This window comes from Oryctolagus cuniculus, chromosome 2, assembly GCF_051225735.1.
Source record: "Oryctolagus cuniculus isolate XC-2025 breed Fujian yellow rabbit chromosome 2, ASM5122573v1, whole genome shotgun sequence".
NCBI lineage: Eukaryota > Metazoa > Chordata > Mammalia > Lagomorpha > Leporidae > Oryctolagus > Oryctolagus cuniculus.
In genome coordinates this window covers 21,482,769-21,503,804 of record NC_142868.1, presented here as the reverse complement: position 1 = coordinate 21,503,804, position 21,036 = coordinate 21,482,769, and the positions used below count along the sequence as shown (strand labels likewise).

Here is a 21,036-nt window from a genome sequence, read left to right as displayed (position 1 = left end):
AAGGACAGACCTGTATGTTCATGTCCCGATGGGCAGGGCTCTGATGCAGGAAGTGAGAGCAGACTGCACTCCATCTGCCAGGAAGAACCTGATCCACCTACCCACCATTGTTCCCTTTCGCATTCACATGCCACCTCCCCACAACAAAACATTCTGTAAACTCCAATGGTTAGAAAATAATCTACGTACCTATGGTGTTTCTTGGCAGTTAAAACCTTCTCCTTTTTCTGTATCAGAATATTTACCTGCATTTTCTATAAACTAAGATTAGCCATGATTTCTATGTATGTGAACCTGATAGCTTTCACTAAGGAGGCTGAGTTACAGAGAGGTAGAGGCAGAGAGAAAGGTCTTCCATCCACTGGCTCACTCCCCAGATGGCCACAACAGCTGGAGCTGTGTCAATCTGAGGCCAGGAGTCAGGAGCTTCTTCCGTGTCTCCCATGTAGGTGCAGGGGCCCAAGGACTTGGGCCATTTTCTACTGCTTTCCCAGGCCATAGCAGAGAGCTGTGGAAGTTGAGCAGCCGGTCTCCATCTGGCACCCATATGGGATGCTGGCACTGAAGGCTGAGGTGTTACAGGCTATACTGCAGAGCTGGCCCCTAACTATACTCTATATTGGACACCTATGTGCTGGGCAAATAGTTCATCTTAGTACAAAGTAGCATGTGTGTAAATGTCCAGTGTTACAGCTCCTGACGGGGCTTGTAACTGCCTTATGCTTTGGATCTAACCCAAGGTCAAGATGAATCGAAATCATTTCACTTGTACTTTATTCACAACAGGTTCACCTGCTTCCCTCAACTATTTTTCTGGTACTGAAGTTTGTCTTAGGGTTTCCTATCTTTCTGGATTTTTCCCTTTTTGAAAGGGCAGACTTCCTCTGTGCTCACTCAGTTTCCTAGGTCTGGAAACTGATGTAGCTCACCTTCTGCATTGTAACTGGACTATCTAGGGCTTCAACAACAAAAGACCATATTTAACATATCTTGATGACATCATTTAGAAAGTGATGGTGTAAATATTTACAGCAGGAAGCACAAGCTTATTATTCCAAATTCTAGTAATTAGAGTGAGTGGGTGCTTGGCCTAGTCTGTGTCCACTCTGCAGCGCCTGGGGGTTTGATACCCGGCTTAGTCTCCTGACTCCAGCTCTCTGCTAATGCAGACCTTGTGAGGCAGCAGTGATGGCTCAAGCGGCTGGATCCCTGCAACCCGGGGGATGGGGGAGACCTGGGGTGACTTTGATGGCTTCAGACTGACCGAGTCCCAGCCACTGCAGGCATCTGGTGAGTCAATCACAAGATGGGCTATCTATTTCTCTGTTTGCCTCCTTCTCTCTCCAAAAGAATCTAACTTTACCAATCCCAACCTGTGGAGTCCTCACATTTCAATTTCCAATGAAACTGTTTTTAACAATCAGCATTTCCATATCAAGATGCAGCAGCAGAATGCTTGTAACTTTTCTTATATCCTTTCTTTGAGAGCACAGATAAGAATCAAATTTTCTAGGATTTAAAAATCACATCTTGGGGCTGGTGCTGTGGCATAGTGGGCAAAGGCACCACCTGCAGTTCCGGTATCCTATAGGAGTTTAAGGCCTGGCTGCTCCACTTCTGACCCAGCTCTCTGCTATGGCCTGGGAAAGCAGTAGAAGATGGCCCAGCTTCTTTGGCCTCTGCACTCTCATGGGAGACCCAGAAAAAGGTCCTGGCTCCTGGCTTCAGATTGGCACAGCTCCACTCATTGAGGCCATCTGGGGAGTGAATCAGCAGATGAAAGACCTCTCTCTCTCCCTCTTTGCATAAACTCTCCCTTTTAAATAAATAAAGAAACCTTTAAAAAAGGCAATCACATCTCTTCTACTTTTACATTTCTGTTTTCATATTAAACTTAGGATGTTCTCCCCGACGCTTGAGGCACAATTAGGTTTCTTTTGTATGCCAGACCCAATGATGGCCTCTAATGTAAGGTGCAGCTTGCTGCCAGGTGACATTCCCCAAGGCTGTGCCGAGATCAGCTGCATCCGACCCGTACTGGCAGTCAGGCCCCTCGAGTGACTGAGCCCACTTCTCCATTAACATGGGGCTGGGGGAACCCGGACCTCTCCTGAAAGCACTGCACAGCACATTAAATTAACACAGCTCTCTCTGCGAGGGGATGGAAGAGGCAAGACTGTCATACACAAACTGTAATACAGAAGTGAACTGCATCTTTACGGAATATTCTGGAATCAAAGACGGTAATACATGCACCAGGACATCCAACGCACAACGTTTACAATGGTTTACATTTTCCTTTTTATTTATTCCTGGAAACTGCCCGTATTGCAGGTTGTTCATGGATGAAATATGGAACTGAGCAGATTCTTTTTTTTTCTACAAAATTATGGTATAAACTTGCTCGATTTTCTATCTTATTGCTAATAAACCTTACAGGCGCACAGTTTGTAAAATAAACCCCTTAAGGACTGAATGCATAGAGCATGCCGCAGGTACGAGAAATCAGCTAAAAATGAGCACAGAGACCTACATCTGGACCAACACAGTACTGAAGGCCGGCAAACATTTATCACGACACAGGGAAAAAATTAATGACAGGAGATACAGTCCAGTCCTGAAAGGGTTAAATAGAAACCCTAATATATTATTGTTTCTAACCATCCATCCCACATTACAGTGCTTGAAAACAAAGGCCAAAGGCTGGCACAGGAACTCACACACAGTTGTTCAGTACTCGTCAGAAACACAGCTGCTTTCGAAATCAAAGTAACTTGGTTAACCATTGAAGAGCATTTTGTTTCAAAAAGGACCCTCCCTCCCCTGCGGATTTTCTGGTTTCCATGACTAGTTAGGTTAGTTCTCAAAAACGGTGTTGGACGTTTTCTGTGAGGGCACAGCGGGCACCAGTCTCCTTAAAAACAAAGCAAAACCAGTCAGGACCACAAGTGAGTCGGCGCAGTGACAAGAGACAAGTATTTCACCCATGAGCTCGTATACTGAGGACGCCTGTAGTTGCCACAGTTTAAGCAGAGTCAGCAGCAGGTTAAATGTTGTGCTAGTGTTCAACTCTGACATCATTCCAAGTACAAAGAGCATTTTACATTGAAGTCTGCAGCTCGCCTTCCCAGGCTGTGTGGTACATTTAATGGAATGGATACAATGGCTTGGCTCACAGCTCAGCGTCCATGCATATTTGTAGAAATTCCATAGGATTGTGAGAGCCTAAGATACACTTCTGAAATCTCACTTTAAAAAAAAAAAAAAAAAAAAAAAAAAAAAAAAAAACTAGCCTCCTACACTTTCTCTGAAGTCTGCGTTGTTCTAGGAGTCTCCATGAGGGTCAACACCCCGGCATCTCTGAAGTGCCCGCGCTGGGGTGAGACACACTCCGCTGTACCTGGCAGACAGGACGCCCATCAGCTCCACGCTGGAAATGACCCACAAGCCCACGGGAAGGGCTTTTTTCTATTTTTGAAAAAGCAGCTGACAAAAGAATGACTGATGAACACCTGTCATTGCGCTCGTTAAGTCTCCAGGATGACAGCGGCAGAACACAGGTGGGGAAATGCCTGTGACTGTTCCTGGACTTCTCAAAATAAAAGGGTGGCGGTGTATAGGCCAACATTTCAACTACCTTGCTCAAAGAAACAAAGAACCCAAGTAAGACGCAAACATTTAAAAAAGGCAGAAGTTCATTCTGATAAATCCATGAACTTGAAAAGTCATTTTGAGCTACAAAGCTGGGTAGGGAATAGTTTGTTCTTCAAAAGCATCTCCTGTGTTATCAGCTAATTTTGTTAACACTTCTTGACTGACCATCGATAGGAAGTGGAGGAAACTTGTGGCCCATTCAAAGTAAAGCAGCATGGAAAACACCTTCACACTCCGAATACAAAGCACTGCATAGTAATTACTTCCCCAGACGTGACAGAGAGAATAAATACTACCCAGAAATAAGCAAGTTTGCAAGGAAAAGCTAGTGAACAGTTACAACAAAGAAAGATAAGGCCACAATGAGTTCTGCCCTTGATCACAGATTTCAGGTGTGAGGCAGGATTCATTTACAGGAGAGGAGTGAGTGACTGGAGCAGATCTGAAAAGGCGAGATATATATTTCTTTATTTATATATAGTATAATGCAGCCTGGGGTGATTAAAAAGGCTTGCAGTAAGAGAAAACCGCAACAACATAGATTTAACCACCTCGTGTGTTACAAAGGACTTTCCCCTTGAAAACGGAGGAAAAGGCAATTTGCAGCTGTTGGGAGCAGTATTTACAGTGGCAGAGTCTAAGCAGAAGACAGATGAAGACAGCAAAGCAGGGGGAAGGCTCCTAGCAAACGACGTCTACAAAGTCTAACGATGGAAACGTCTGAAAAATAGCCCAGGGCAGCAGAGACGCGGGGACGCTGCGGGAAGTTACAGTTTCGCACTCCTAAGGTACTTGTGGCTCTTGTTTTATGGGACAGTAAAAGCTTACCACGATCTAGAGGTAGATTTTACTCTAAGAAGGATGATTGTATTACTAGACTGCGTCCTGTGACATTTCACACATGGCTCCTGTACTACTGTCATCCAACCAGTCTGCTGCAATTTCTAAGCTGAACAAAAGGCAGAACCAAAGTGCGAGAAGGGCAGCAACGTCCCACCGGCAAGGTGAGCGTGCAGGGCCAACACCCGGCCCCGAGTGCAGGCACGCAGCAACCGAAAGGGAACGTCTTCTGAGCAGGAGACATTGGCAGAGGTGCTCAGTACTGGGGAAGAGGAGACCAAAAAAGGCAGAGAGGGAAACGGAAACGTGAGTTACATTTGCATTTGTATAAACTTACAACTATCTGTTTCTAAAGTACTGTCTTCCAGCTATTTGAGTTTATCACCTAATAAAAGCATCTTATGTTTGAAGGTTACAATGATGTTTTGGCCTAGGCTACCAAACAAAACAAAATGAAAACAAGAGGTAAAGGAAATGAAGCATGCTTCCGGCTGAGATTTTCCTCATTCTACCATAAGGGCACCATTACCAATTGATAGCAAATAATAATTCTCATGATAGCAATTTTTTTCCGTTTGCCAACAAGGCAGAAAAGACCCTGCTGAATGAAATCACTGGGAACATTCCAAGTTCAAAATAAAACGTTTAACTTACACATAATACAAGTTATGTACAATACTGGGGCGGGGAAGGACCTGAACACATTCTGGAGCACACAGATGTATTTACGTACGGGAAAAGGGGAGCCAACACTTCAAATACCAACGTGTTCTGTGCCATTAACTCATTAACTAAATGGCCACAGTGAATCCCACGTCAATGTTAGAACTTCTTGGATTACTGCTATAAATACAATTTCTTAAAAAAAAAAAAAAGGGGGGGGGGACGCGCAGAAGAACTCCCACAGTGTTGAGGACAGACTCCGGTGACGTCCACTGCATGTGGCAGGCAAGGCAGAGGCATTTCTTTTAAAGCTTTTGCACAGACTTCATTTAATCTTTAAAAAAAAAAAAAAATGCAGGCCTTTACAAGATTTGACTTGCTGAAATCTAAACGATTCCAACTCACGGAAAGTCATTAAGACTTCAGCTTACGAGAAAAAAAGAAGTTCCAGCCTTGGACCAAAAACCAAAACAGAACAGAACAAAACAACCTGGAATATGGTAATCAGCGATTAAACAAGCACGGTCAGGCTTGGAACCTGCATGTACTTTAGAGCAAAAGCTCCAAGGGGTGGGAGAAGAGCCTATTTGGTAACAAAGTGTACTATATATTGCGATATAAAAAAGGCATGGTGAAAATGTACCTTTTACTAAAGCTTATACAAGTTCCTTGGTCCGTAAAAACTAGGTTAATTTTTGCCTTCTAGTTTGCTTAACTTATATTCCAGCCACATATCTATTTCTGGCCCATTTAAACAAAACCAACCAAAAAGCAACCAACCAAACAACACAAAAACAATGACAAAAAAAAAAACAGCCAAAAATTCGATTCCAATAGTTTGTACATTTGGATGTTGTTTTTGTTTTACTGTGGCTTCTGCATTTCAAATCAGCACTTGCAGGTAACAGGGGCTTTGAACAGGATCACCTGGTATGAAAAGTTTTCCCAAGAAACCACAAAAAGATTGTTCTTTTTTTCTCTTTCCTTTTTCTGTCAACTTTTTGCCACCCTCGAGTCAGTTAGGTCCCAGCAAAAAGACGGTGGTTAGGACACCACGGTGGCTGCCGATGTGACGCTGGCCGCGTTGGTGCTGGCGTTTGTGTAACTTCCCTCGCTGTTTGTGTTGGACTCGCTGGGGGGCACTTGGCTGGAGCTGGCCCGGAGGATGGCTCCCGCCGCGCTGCAGTGAGGCCGCGGCCCTGGCTCTGGCGTGTAGGTAAAGGTAAGGCTGGTGGAATAAATGATTCCATCGTTCCGGACCAAAGTTACTGGAACCTGGACTGGCTGCCGGACCCATCGCCAGCCTTCTCGGAATGCAGAAATGTCTGGGACGACACAGAGCATGCTCTCCCCACACCTGTGAGGACAAGGAAATCACTTAAAAACCGCAGTGAAAACAAAGCGTGTTCCAGAGACTTCACCGAAGGTCATGTCATCTAACTCAAGCACTGTCAGGACAGAACCTCAGTTCACACACACACACACACACACACACCCCCGCCCCGTGACAGGCGAGTGTTAACAAGTACCTGTACATGGTTTCCGCTTCTACATCCCCAAACCACACTCGTAAATTTGGAGTGAAATTCTGGCCTGTGAGTTCAAGCATTGCTACGTCTCCGCCGCCGTTCAGCTGCAAGTCACAGCAAAATCGCAACACTCAGAAAACCCCATTTTTCATTAAAGCACACAAATTAGATTCTCATTCAACTGTCATTTCACTCGTGAAAGCGTGTAAAAGGTTCAGCTTGACAAACGCTTCTTTCAAATGGCACGATTACAAAGTTCGCTAAATCACTTCATGATTAAAGTGCAAGGGGATTTAAATTTGCATTTTCTTGCATGCAAGTCCCTCCCTCCTGTTTTCTTTTTCTTTATCAATAACAGAAGTAGAACAAAAACGCTAAATCACAAGATTTGGGGGCAGTTAAAATTACTGTGGAATACAATTATGCTGAGCCCCAGTCAAGAGTGGCCGCACAGAGCTCATGGCCAGCGTGGGAGCGGTCTTACCTGAAGACTTTCTACGACAGGCACCGGGGTGACTGGGGCCAGGACAGGGCCCATGCCCTCGTAAAAGGTATACTCTGCCTTGTCTGTGCTGATGATTGTCCAGGAAGCGCCATCATTGATCATTTCTTTATTTGGTTCTTTTGGGCATGGAGTGGCCTTAGGAGAAAAGAACGTTTAGAAACTGAGTTTTATATACATTGCAGTTGAAGAAAATTTTAGCAAAGTTAACACTCAAAGACTAATATCAACAAGGAGGGGATTTAGGAAAAATGTATAAACTTCCTAAAGCATGATGCTTTACTTTTCCTGAATAATACAATGTTGACATCAGCAGTTTTGTTATGACACGAAATACTTCAGAAACATTTTAAACAGCTACTCCTACCTCCTTGAGTAATGATGAAGAGTATGACAGAGTGGGGACAATTTCATTAAGAGATTACCAGTAAATGACGTAAACAGATAAACAAAAGTCTCTAGGGTCCGCTAGCAAACAGCAAGAATGGGAGTCGCCTGTGCGTCCTCAGCAGCAGGGAACCAAATCTAACCTTGCAATCCCTATGCCCCTACCTAACACACCTAGACGAGGGACCCAGCACCGTGTGCGTGTGCGTGTGTGTGTGTGTGCTGCCACCTCTCTGGAATATGAATTTCACATGGAACTACAACTACATATCCCATCACTCTCACCTGCGTCATCACCATAAACGCCCTCAGGAAAGCCTTCCCATAAATGCAGTTAACGCTTGCTTCTGAGGCCCACCACCACCACAACCGCCTAAGGACAGCCCAGTGTGAGCTTCAGGCACACACACATTTTCAGAGGATGCCTCCATGCTGGATATTCGAAGGGGCTCTTTGTTTCCCAATTTGGAACCTAGAACTAGATGTTAACTACTCCTTGGAGGACATTTCCAGCGTTCGCAGTTTTTCTCAGAGCTAAGATGCAAAGTGTGTCGCAGGACCCTGCGCTTGCGGGTCAATACCTGAAGAAAGTGTCATGGGAAGCGGCTACCTAGCCGTCTACGCACTTCCGATTACAACCTACCTGAAACTGGATTATTCTTTCTTGAGAAAGGCACAAGTACATTCTTTCCGTATCCTTAAGGTAAAATGCACATTTATGGAGTTGAGACACAGGATCGTCCGCATCCAGCAATGCCGTCTGCTTGTCAACTTTCCTAATTATCTGTATTTCAACAAGAACACCAGGTCATCGCACGTGCAGTTTTCATTTTGTACAGCCAAGAGCACACAGAAAGTATCCAGACAATACAATAATTCGTCACAGTATTTACACACTGGCAAACAACAGGACTAGGAAGAAAACAGCACTTTTAGGTTGCAAGCACATTAGAATGTGCAAAGTATACTTTCCCCCGTGAACATTTGAAAGAAATAGGGCAAGGAAGCAGCTGGATCAGCGCTTTCCAAGCAGGAATGTACACCCTGACCAGCTGGGGCTCTTGTGGGCGCCCAGCAGCCTGGTGTCTGCGTTGCTAACAAATCCCTAGGCTACAGGAATACTGCTGGTCTATGGGCCACAGTTTGAAACCCAGTTCTAATCTTTTCAATAATCCATAATGGCAAATGTTCCAACATCAAAGAGAAAAATACTTTGAAGGCTACTGTGGGTCTCCCAGCCAGTGAGGACATTTTATAACCATTTTCACTACTTGTGTATTTAAAAAGAAATCTATACATAGGTAACCTAAGGTCCTTACCCAAGATTCACAGAGGGATCCTATGAGATCTTGCTACCCTCACAGCTTCATTTCCTGCCACTTGCCTCCTGCCCTCCCTCCACTCCAGCTACACTGGACTCCTTACCCAGTTCTCACCCACTCCCCACCTCAGTCCTTATGTATGTACTCAGCCTGCCCGAAAGCTCCTCATCCACTTAGCGGTCCGTTCCTTCCTTCATCCTGGTCGGGCCAAACAGCATCACTTCAAATGACTGCTCTGAAACCTCCAAGCACTCCCCTACTTCTCTACTCCTTTCCAGTTTTACTTTCTCTTTTTCTTTTTTGTAAAGATTTCTCTTACTCATTCCAAAGGAGGAGTTACAGAGAGGGAGGGAGGGAGGGAGGGGGAGAGAGTGTGTGTGTGTGTGTGTGTGTGTGCAGTATCTTCCATCTGCTGGCTCACTCCCCAAATGGCTGGGGCTGGGGCTGGGCCAAATCCAAGCCAGGAGCCTGGAATTCCATCCAGGTCTCCCACTTGGGTGTAGGGGTCCAAGCACTTAGGCCATCTTCCACTGCTCTCCCAGGTGCATTAGCAGGGAGCTGGATCAGAATTGGAGCAGCCAGGACTCCAACTGGTGAGCATGAGACGTTGGCATCGCAGACTGTGGCTTAACCTGCTACACCAGATGACTTGCCCCTACTTTTGTTTTCTTAACATATAGACCTGCCAATACCTTTTGTATGGACATTTTTCCCCATTCATCTGTATTTGGTAGAGCTTTTAAAGCAAAATGGCTTGGGCACAACATTTGCATTGACAAATCTCCCTGAATTAGCTTGAGAATAGCTTTACAACACACATACATAGGTTTAGGATTGTGTTCCCTTAAACAGTTCTTTTCTTGGCACAATAAGCCTCATGGAGAGTTCTTCCCATCCAGTGGCTTCTAGGGGATAAGTACAGGCAGGACTGGTAACTACAGGGGAAAGTTTAAAAGGTAAATCCTATGAGATGAAACTCAAGTGACTTTAACAAATATTTTTCTTTTAAGAACTAAGGTATGTGTCAAGCACTTCAATGACAAAAGATCTAATCTGCTAAGGAATCCAGCTTGATAGATAAACACTTTACAGCACAGAGTTGACCAGATTACACTTTCAGGAACTGTGAGGGTAAGAAGGTCCTGTCCAAGGTCCTAGGACATCAGATTTCAATCAATCCCAGTGCACGTTCAAGTGTTCCCTCACTCCCGCAAAAACAACATAAAGTGCTGTGGCCTCAGCAAGGAAAAAAAAAAAAAAGAAGAAGAAGAATTACATACATCTTCAACAAACATTGCCTTGATCTATTAAAGTAAGCCAATGTGGGACTAGAAAAGCATTACTACCTCTGCTTGTGCCTAAAATATCACGGTGTCACTAGAAGCAGAGAAACCTTATCTTTCCCTTTAAGTTATTATTAGGTCATACAGATTTTTATGTTAACAAAAAAAAAGAAAAAAATGCTTGAAAAGATCTGATCAGAGGGAATGAAGGTAAGGCATTAAACACATATATGCGCCATCCATCAGACATGGCGTTGTCTGCTGCTTCTGTGTGTGATGTGTCACTGTCCCCGTAGAGGGGCAGCACTTGGCAGCATTAGTGTCATCCGCAGCTGGGTCGTCTTCTTCAGTACCAGCCCAAGCTTACTCTTCCTGTATGTCCTGGTAACACGGGTCTGGGGATCTCTCAGAATGAAGCCAGACGAAAGGAGTGCAGCTTCCGAAGGCAAGACAACCCGAGCCTCGCAGAGTTGTCATTCGTGCCAGTCTCTCCTTCGTCTTAGGGTCTCAATGGTGAAGGTCACGGTTTATCTCCAGGTGCTTCTTTGCTGCCAGGTAACGCACTATTTAGCTGTCTCTTAGGGCCTGAGCTTCATGGTTCTTCCCTTGTTTGCTGTCCAACCATGCGCGCTGTAAAAATACAGCATGGATAGGCACCGAGTGGTTGGAAACAACCGGCTTCTCCAGCATGTCTTTCATGAACTGACAGAGGATTTTAAACGTTCTTGGCTTGTTTTTTTTTTCCCGCTCTTCCTGTTTCTTTCTCTCTTCTTCATCTTTTGGAGGTTCCAAGCCCTCCCTGGTGGCTGACACAGAAGTCTTCCCCTCAAATTCTTTCAGTGTTGGATACCCTCCTCATCAACAGCTTCGACCAGGTGTTTGCTTCCATGCCACCCACGCCTCTGATGATGCTCTCCAAAGACCTGGTCCTCGTTCTCCCCTGGGATGTCACAGAGGTGACTCTGCTTTCCTTCATCCTATCCGACAGTCCCACAGAGGAACCATCCTTGGCACCAGAGCAGACGTGTGGCATCCTAGGAGCTCAGCAAGCTTCTTTCAGTATGGAGCGTCTGCATGTATTCCAGACTTCACAGTTTCAGAGAATTGCTCATGAAACTCGTTACAGTTCTCTTTATCTTCTGCCAATGTATTGAAGAGGTCTAAGCATTTTTTGACAAAATTTTTTCTGATGAAACTTATGTTTTAAAACATTTCATGAGAAAGATTCAGGTTCTCAGAGTTCATCACCTTGCTAATGAAATTCAGATATCCAAGACAGGCTCCTCAGTTATATTATAAATGCACATGTACAACTTAATGTTATCAGGAGTTCAACTGTTTCTTTCTTTCTTTTTTCCTATCTCCCTACCAAGAAGCAGGCTCCATGAGAAAGACATCTGCCTTGCTCGTCACTGCTCTCCAACACTCAGACAGCAGCTGGCACAAAGAAGGCAGTGCTCAGGACCATCTGCAGAAAGCATGTCCCAAAGTAATGCTCTGTGCCACTATCCTTAATGGTAACCACTCGGGGCCAACGCTATGGCGTAGCAGGTTAAGTCTCCACCTGTGGTACCAGCATCCCATATATGGGGCCAGTTCGAGGCTCTACTTCTGATCCAACTCCCTGCTGATGGCCTGGGAAAGCAGTAGAAGATGGCTCAAGTGCCAGGGCGTGGCACCCACGTGGGAGACCCGGAAGAAGCTCCTGGCACCTGGCTTTGGTTGAGCCCAGCTCCGGCTGTTGCGGCCACTTGGAGAGTGAACCAGGGGATTGAGGACTTCTCTGTCTTTCTCTCTGTCTCTCCCTCTCTCTACCTCTACCTCTGATCCTCAAATAAATAAATCTTAAAAAAAATAGTAACCATGCAAAGGGTTTTGTGAAGATTAAATGCAAAAGTGTACAGAACAGTGCATCAATACTATGAAATATTATAGTGTAAGTCCTCATTCAAATATCTGAAATCTGAAATGCTTCAAAATCTGAAACTTGCTAAGCATCAAACTATTACCAATGCTCAAAAAAGTCTGGGATCGGGAGCCAGCACCGTGGCTCACTTGGCTAATCCTCTGCCTGTGAGAAAAAAAAAAAAAAAAAAAGGACCTAAATGAAAGATCTCTGTGAGTGAGATCCCAGTGGAAAGAACAGGTCTTCAAAGAAGGAGGTACCTTTCTCTGAAGGGAGGAGAGAACTTCCACTCTGACTATGACCTAAATAAGATAAGAGTTGGAGAACTCAAAAGGCTTCCATAGCCTTGGAAACTCATGACTGGAGCATAGGGAGATTACTGATGCCATAAACAGGAGTGTCAATTTGTAAAGTCAACAACAGGAGTCACTGTGCACTTACTCCTCATGTAGGATTTCTGTCCTTAATGTGCTGTACATTGAGATTTAATGCTATAACGAGTACTCAAACAGTATTTTTCACTTTGTGTTTCTATGTGGGTGCAAACTGTTGAAATCTTTACTACTTAATGTATACTAAACTGATCTTCTGTATATATAGAAAATTGAAAATGAATCTTGATATGAATGGAAGGGGGGAGAGAGCGGGAAAGGGAGGGTTGCGGGTGGGAGGGAAGTCATGGGGGGTGGGGGAGAGCCAATGTAATCCATAAGCTGTAGTATGGAAATCTATATTTATTAAATAAAAGTTAAAAAAAAAAAATCCTCTGCCTGTGGCACCGGCATCCCATATGGGCACCAGGTTCTAGTCCCGGTTGCTCCTCTTCCAGGCCAGCTCTCTGCTGTGGCCTGGGAGGGCAGTGGAGGATGGCCCAAGTGCTTGGGCCCTGCACCCGCATGGGAAACCAGAAGGAGGCACCTGGCTCCTGGCTCCTGATCAGCGTAGCTCCGGCCGTGGCGGCCATTTGAGGGGTGAACCAACGGAAGGAAGACCTTTCTCTCTGTCTCTCACTCTCACTAACTCTGTCAAATAAAAAAAAATTAGAATAAAAATTAAAAAAAAAAAAGCCTGGGATTTTAAAGCATCTCAGATTTCTGGATTCGGGATATTCAATGGCTGGTTTATGACAATGTTCTAAAACTTGAAAAACTCTTGAACTCTGAAACAATTCTGATCTCAAGCATCTCAGATGAGAGATACTCAAACTGCACTGAGGTTTGATTATTTTCTTTAGCTAAATCATAAATATATAAAGCTCCAGTGTTTAACATGATTCACATTTACACATTTTTGGCTCTATAGTTTTTGGTTTTGTTTTTTTTTTTTGGACAGGCAGAGTTAGACAGTGAGAGAGAGAGAGAGACATAGAGAGACAGAAAGGTCTTCCTTCCGTTGGTTCACCCCCCCCCCCCAAATGGCTTCTATGGCCGGCGTGCTGCGACGATCTGAAGCCAGGAGCCAGGTGCTTCTCCTGGTCTCCCATGGGGTACAGGGCCCAAGGACCTGGGCCATCCTCCACTGCACTCCCGGGCCACAGCAGAGAGCTGGACTGGAAGAGGAGCAACAGGGACAGAACCAGCGCCCCAATCGGGACTAGAACCTGGAGTGCCGGCACCGCAGGAACTCTACAGTTTCATAATCAAAAACTTTTTTGGTCCAGCATTGTGGTGTAATGGATAAAACTGCTGCCTGCGACCATGGCATATGGGTGCTGGTTCTAGTCAGGCTGCTCCATTTCCAATCCAGCTCCTTGCAAATGGCCTGGGAAATGCAGAAAAGAATGGTCCAAGTGTTTGGGCCCTTGCCACGCACAGGGGAGACCCAAGTGAAGCTCCTGGCTCTCGGCTTTGGACTGGCCCAGCCCTGGCTGTTGTGGCCATCTGGGGAGTAAACCAGCAGATGGAAGACCTCTCTCTCTCTCTCTCTCCCTCTCTCCCTCTCTCACTCTTTTAAATGAATAAATCTTAAAAAAAAAAAAAAATCTGTCATCCTACTAATACTAATTTTAAAATTTAAAAGGGAGACAATATACCTTTGAAAAACTATAGCTTCTATGATAATATGTGAGGTTAACTTAAGCAAAATATTTCAATTTAATGTCAAAGTCTTAAAGCTGTATTTAAATTCAGCGAGTTTTTAATTTTAGAGAAGTAATTTTTTTTAATTATATAAGCCTAAAGCTTCCTAAAATCTACAGGAATCACATGTCTGTACTACATGACAATCACGATGTGTCTACAAAACTATTACTTGTGTGTCCACTAGCTAGTAATAGTAAGCAGACTGAGAACATGGGCCACATTTGGTTTGTAGTCCTTATAATATTTCTTGCTTTCATGATTTCTAATTAAGAAAAGGAGAGGGGCTGGTGCTGTGGCGCAGTGGGTTAACGTCCTGGCCTTAAGCGCTGGCATCCCATATGGGCGCTGGCTCAGGACCCGGCTGCTCCACTTCCAATCCAGCTCTCTGCTATGGCTTGGGAAAGCAGGAGAAGATGGCTCAAGTCCTTGGGACCTTGCACCCCTGTGGGAGCCCCAGAAGAAGCCCCTGGCTCGTGGCTTTGGATCTGGGGAGTGAACCATCAGATGGAAGACCTCTCACTCTGCCTCTCCTCTTTCTGTGTAACTCAAATAAATCTTTAAAAGTGTCTTCCTCTATTAGACTATACAATCTTCAGGTAGGAAAATGTATCTTAAAAAAAAAAAAGAAAAGGAGAAAAGAAACTTGAGGAAAAAGATAGTATCAACTCATTGTAACTCAAGCTATATATGGTGAACTGTCAGAAAACAAAGGGTTTTCCCTCTAAGCTGGTCTTGTAAACTGTTGTTATAGTGGTTCCCTGTATTTCTGAGACGAAATGGGTATGCACTTTAAGAACAAGAAACATTTCTTATTCATATTCCTAACTGCATCTGCTATGTGCCTGGTAAATGCTGGCTGAATTATGTCATAGTTTGTTCACCAACTGGGTACCGTACAATGGGTAGTGGTTATTAGTATTTAACTGCACTGATGAAAATGCAGGTGTGCAGGTAGAACGACAGATCTTAGCTGTCCCCACCCCTGGAGTCTCTGACAGCCCTGATGAGCAGGTGGGGCCCACAGGCAGCTGCCAGTTGGCTAGATCTGCGCAGCCTTGTCTACTTGGAGGGGACCCTAAGAAACAGGATTGTTCACTGGACCACGCATCTTCCTGTACTTGGACTTCGGGGGTTCCTGCTGCCCAAGCTCAGCTCTCCAGTGAGCGGGATATGCAGAATGCATTAAAAGTAGCTTTCAGATAATCAGAGTAAGATCACCTTTTTAGACAGAATAAGAAATACAGGATGTATTGTGAAGAGCAGGGGAGGTGAGTAAGAAAGTAGCGCAGACATCCAAAGCCCACCTATGAGTTTGAGGAAACTAGCTGGAATTTCTCAATCTTAGCACCTCTAGAAATACATATTTATCCATATGCTGGTGACACTGCAACTTTTTCTAACATATCTTCAAAGTTAATTTTTTTAGATATCATTTGTATAATGACAGCCACCTAGTTTTGAATGTAAACACATCAATTAAAGATGACTTGAAGCAAGGGAAACTACTGACACTTCACACCACGTTGGAAGTGACACCAGTGCTGTAGGATGAGTCTGCTCTCCAAGTGGCTCACAGGTGAGCTCCTGCCGGGGAAGCACACACCTCTGAAACCGGCTTCTACAGCATGAGCCTTCACTTGTACAAACATATCTGCACCAGGAGAGCGACACACAAAGAATGGAGTAAATGCCGACTTGCTTGCTTCTATCTTTCTGTTCATGACAAGAAAATGAGGCAAAACAGCCAAAACTAAAAAGTAGGAACTGAAGCATTCCTTTAGACAACTATGGATCAACCCAGGCTCTGGTGTTCTTCAACTTGCCCCCCAACCTGATTCAGATTTGCTCGTAACTTCCCTTCATCGTCAATATAACTAAAATAAGGGAGGAAATTGGGGGGAAGGTGAGATTGGAAGGAACTTTCATTTAAAATTTTTTTTTAGCCGGCGCCGCGGCTCACTAGGCTAATCCTCCGCCTAGCGGCACCGGCACATCGGGTTCTAGTCCCAGTCGGGGCGCCGGATTCTGTCCCGGTTGCCCCTCTTCCAGTCCAGCCCTCTGCTGTGGCCAGGGAGTGCAGTGGAGGATGGCGCAAGTGCTTGGGCCCTGCACCCCATGGGAGACCAGGAAAAGCACCTGGCTCCTGCCATCGGATCAGCGCGGTGCGCCGGCCGCAGCGCGCCGGCCACGGCGGCCATTGGAGGGTGAACCAACGGCAAAGGAAGACCTTTCTCTCTGTCTCTCTCTCTCACTGTCCTCTCTGCCTGTCAAAAATAAATAAATAAATAAATAAAAATTTTTTTTATAGTTTCAGGATATAGTAAAGTGAGAAGAAAACCCTAAATCTCTTAAAGTAACAACTATCTATTTCATTTAATTTTTAATAAAGCTATCTTCTTATGAGAATAAAGAGTTTTAAAATAAGAATTGCAATGCATTTAAAAACTTGTTCTTAATTTGGAATATAACAGGCAGCACAAAAACTGAATGTAGCGTATCTGCAGCAGTAAAGAAAGGAAGCATGATGTAATACACACTGCCCTCTATTGAATGTGTTCAGCTAGATCAGCATAAAGCAAACTCCAGTCACAATTTATTAGAAAGAGTACAAGAAGAAATTATTCAGAATGTACTTGGTTTTTTGTTGTTGTTGTTGTTGTTGTTGTTGTTGTTGTTGTTGTTTTGACAGGCAGAGTGGACAGTGAGAGAGAGAGAGACAGAGAGAAAGGTCTTCCTTTTGCCGTTGGTTCACCCTCCAATGGCCGCCATGGCCGGTGCGCTGCGGCCGGCGCACCACGCTGATCCAAAGCCAGGAGCCAGGTACTCATCCTGGTCTCCCATGGGGTGCAGGGCCCAAGGACTTGGGCATCCTCCACTGCACTCCCTGGCCACAGCAGAGAGCTGGCCTGGAAGAGGGGCAACCGGGACAGAATCCGACGCCCCGACCGGGACTAGAACCCGGTGTGCTGGTGCTGCAAGGCGGAGGATTAGCTTAGTGAGCCTCGGCACCAGCCCAGAATGTACTTGTAAAGAACAGCTAATTACCCTAAAGCATTTCTAAAATAAGGTAGGGTATTCTTGCTCATTATAAACAGCAGAGATTACTGACATAAGTTTTTTAGCCAAAAACCATTGAAGTGAGGTGTATTTTCCACTCCAGTGTCATCACTTCCCTGTTCTAAGAATTAACTTCAACTTGCACATGTTGCGGAAGCAAAGGAAGAGCCATACCAATCTTGGGAGTGCCATGCCAGTAACTGAGCACACGAGCTTGACCGTCTGTCCATAATGGATGTAGCCATCTCGGACTGTAAATTCTTCTCCTTCTGATTCATCGTCATCCACTACATTGGGTGGAAGAAAAGATCAAATCATCACTTACAGACTTCGTTACTGCTTAGGACAACAATAAAGCTTAATATAGCTCTCTCTCATGTTCAAAAAGGTTTAACAATTTACACTAAAAATGCGACATGCATATGTTGATACTCACGGAGATGAATATAAAATGCTCCCCACTGCTGAGAACTGGCGTGGAAGTTACCTCCTTCTACATGCAAGTATCTGGTGCTGACTGTCTGGGACCGAAGGCGATTAAACAGAGCCACCTTTGTTCCTGAGGCAATGCACACTGCAAAGAAAACACAGCTCCTGTTTATGTCACTGGGTAGGGAGCCAGCAAACAGGGACTTCTGCTGGGCAAGTCTGATTCGTCCTTACTGTAATTTAGCGATTAACAGAAACTGTTCAACCCCCTAAGCGCAGGTGCTACAAAAGGTGAATGACACCGTCTGTCCGTAACAGTCATTTTAAATCGAGAGCTGACCAGAATGTCCAGTGTAGTATTGATGATCAGAAGGGAAAAAATGCTTTAAATAACAAATGTCCAAGAGGAGGAACTTGCCTAAAAAACATCCTACTTTAATTATAAGTCTCTAAATTCATGGATAAGAAATATTTCCCTGGGGTATTACTGAAGTATTCTGTACACTGTGGTTACAGTTGGCAAATATGTATAGTTTTATATCTGATTACAGGAGTGCTTCCATGTAACTGCATTGAATCCTACAGAATATATGCATAGAGAAGGGTCTAGAAGGATGTTTACAAAGTTGATGGTGACTCTCCCCACACACTGTGATTTGAGATTTTTTTTCTTTTACCTGAACATCTTAAAGTACCGTAGTACTTAAATTTTTTGGAGGCAGAGGGAGATCACAAATTCTTAAACTGAAGTAGCTCTCTACCATCAAGAACCCAATATCTGTGGTGGGCTTTGGCATAGCAGTTAACACGCCACTTGGGAGCACCACATCAAAGAGGAGATTGCCTAGGCTCTAAGTCCTGGCTCTGCTTCCAGTTCCAACTTCCCACTAATATAAATTCTGAGAGGCAGTGGTGATGGTTCAAGGAGTTGGGTTCTTCCCACCCACAGGGGAAACTCTAGGCAAGAGTGCCGGGTTCCTGGCTTCAGCCTTGCCCAGCTCTGACTGTTGCCAGCACTGGGTAAGAGGCAAGGGGATCCAGAGGATGAGAGGATCTCAGTCTCTTTCTCTCTCTGCCTGCCCAAATCATCATCATCATCATCATCATCTAATCTTCACTACAAAGTTAGAGTTAAATAAAGCCTTGTAATTTGAACTGGAGACAGCCTGAGAAAAAGGGCATTATATGCCCCCTGGTGTATATAAAAGCACACCACCTTGCCCTTCACAACAAAAAAAGGAACCATGGACAAACTTCAATCTCATCAAGATTAACGACTCACAAACATTCTCTCCTTGAAAACTTAGACTCCACGTACTCTTTCTTGATTTGTCTTAATTCTTGGGCTGTTGTCCAACTCCTTAGCCCAATGGTAGCAACAACTGTGCCAAGTCATAATCCCATGCTTGATGTATGATCTCCTTGGCCTGCCTTCAGCAGGAAGACTTTAAGTCAATTTAGCAAGAAAACTAGTCTTGATGCCTCCTCTTACTGACTGTCCAGGCACTGAAGTCTCCACTCTGCTCCTTGGTTATAAAATCTCCACTAATCTTTGTTGTTCTTGGGAGCTGAACTCAGTTCCATAATGAAGTCTCTTTTCCTCTATTGTAACAGTACTGAATGCAATTGTGTTTCACTTCTAACTGATGTCTGGCTCTGTTTCTTTTTGATACTACCAAACTACAGAAAACACAAAGGAATGAAATTGCGAAATCCGGTACAGAGATCTCCAAAGACCAAATGATTCAAGTTTCTTGAATAAAAAAATTATAATGCGGGGGGAGACTCCGGAGGGTGGGAGGGGAAGAGGCGCTGGGGGTACAGATGAAAGAATACTCAAGGACATTCCAAGATAACAAATATTGTGTTATCTGGTGAATTTGAATTTTGTTTCAAACATTTTGATTAAATTGATACTGGACAATTTTGTTTGAACAGTGACTGGACGATACTGGAAGTATTTCTTCTCAGAGCTGTTTTTGGGTAACCAGTGGTATTTAGCCCCTGCTGAAGATAAGCAAGATGGGCCTCAAGTTAAGACCACTGTCGAAGCTGGAAGATGGACATAAGAAGTTTGCTATCACTAGGCAACTCTGCCTGTATCAATGTGTGAAATTTTCCATAATGTGAATGATGGCATTAATAATAACAGAGGGGAATAAAATACATCCACAATAAAAACTCATGACTTCATAAGAAAAAAAAAAACAACCCCTAAAACCTCACTGGTTGCTTTTCAAAGAATATTATTATTTCATAGCTAACAAAGGCAAAAGCTGTACATATAGTTAGTAGAAAACCACCATTCTGCATCCCTTCACGACACACCAGATTTAAGCAGCCATCATCAATGGCAACTAAAACCATCAGGTCAAAGGCTGCAGAGGGACTGGATGGATAGACTGGGATAATCAGATATTAACTGACTTCTGATCTGATGGAAATGACCAGCTCAGTTTTAAGTCTTTTCTTTTTTTTTTTTTTTAAGATTTATTTTATTTATTTGAAAGAGTTAAAGAGAACAAAGCAGAAAAAAAAGAGGATCTTCCATCTGCTGGTTCACCTCCCAAATGGCCACAATGGACAGGCTGGGCCAGACTGAAGCCAGGAGCCAGGACTCTTTAGAGTCTTCCAGATGGGTGGAGGTGCCTAAGTACTTGGGCCATCTTCTGTTGCTTTCCTAAACACATTAGTAGGGAGCTGGATCAGAAGTGAAGCAGCAGGACTCGAATCAGTGCCCAAATGGAATGCCAGCATCTTAGGCAGCAGCTTTACCCACTATGCCACAGCGACAGTCCCTCATCTGTCTTAAGGTCTAATCACCAGTTCACGGAAAAAATGAGAGACAGAGGAATATGTGATCATCTAAATCTAGAGTATGGAAATTCCACAAGAAAATACAACCCAATTTCTTTTACAAACAAAGACCAGATGGAAAAAAAGGTGGGAGAACAGGGAGAAGAAACGATTACAGATTAAAACGCATGGGGTTAAAGCCCAGGCCTGAAGCGCCGGCAGCCCATATGGGCGCCGGTTCTAGTGCCGGCTGCTCAACTTCCGATCCAGCTCTCTGCTGTGGCCTGGGAAAGCAGTAGAAGATGGCCCAAGTCCTTGGGCCCCTGCACCCACGTGGGAGACCCAGAAAAAGCTCCTGGCTCCTGGCTTCAGATTGGCGCAGCTCTGGCCATTGCAGCCATTTGGGGAGTGAAACCAGCAGATGGAAGACCTCTCTCTCTGTCTCCCTCTGTAACTCTTTCAAATAAATGAAATAAATCTTTAAAAAAATAAAAAAGAATAAAACTCATGGACCTTGTTTGGATGCAGTTCTGAAGACACTAAATCTGACATCCCTGTAAGAAAAGACTGCTGAGACACTGACAAAT

General features: G+C 44.4%; 1 protein-coding gene across 12 annotated transcripts in view; it reads right to left on the bottom strand.

The window, feature by feature from the left end:
* Positions 1–2,277: 2,277 nt before the first annotated feature.
* Positions 2,278–21,036, bottom strand: part of RBPJ (recombination signal binding protein for immunoglobulin kappa J region) — a 231,904-nt gene continuing 213,145 nt past the window's right edge. For all 12 annotated transcript variants that reach the window (XM_008274779.5, XM_070068109.2, XM_070068114.2 and 9 more), the window contains 6 exons: positions 17,661–17,798; positions 17,399–17,511; positions 8,219–8,359; positions 7,171–7,326; positions 6,687–6,790; positions 2,278–6,514 (listed from right to left, as the gene is read on the bottom strand). In XM_008274779.5, the coding sequence (XP_008273001.1) occupies positions 6,202–6,514; positions 6,687–6,790; positions 7,171–7,326; positions 8,219–8,359; positions 17,399–17,511; positions 17,661–17,798 (965 nt within the window). In that variant the 3' untranslated portion in view covers positions 2,278–6,201. The remainder of the gene's footprint in view (positions 6,515–6,686; positions 6,791–7,170; positions 7,327–8,218; positions 8,360–17,398; positions 17,512–17,660; positions 17,799–21,036) is intronic.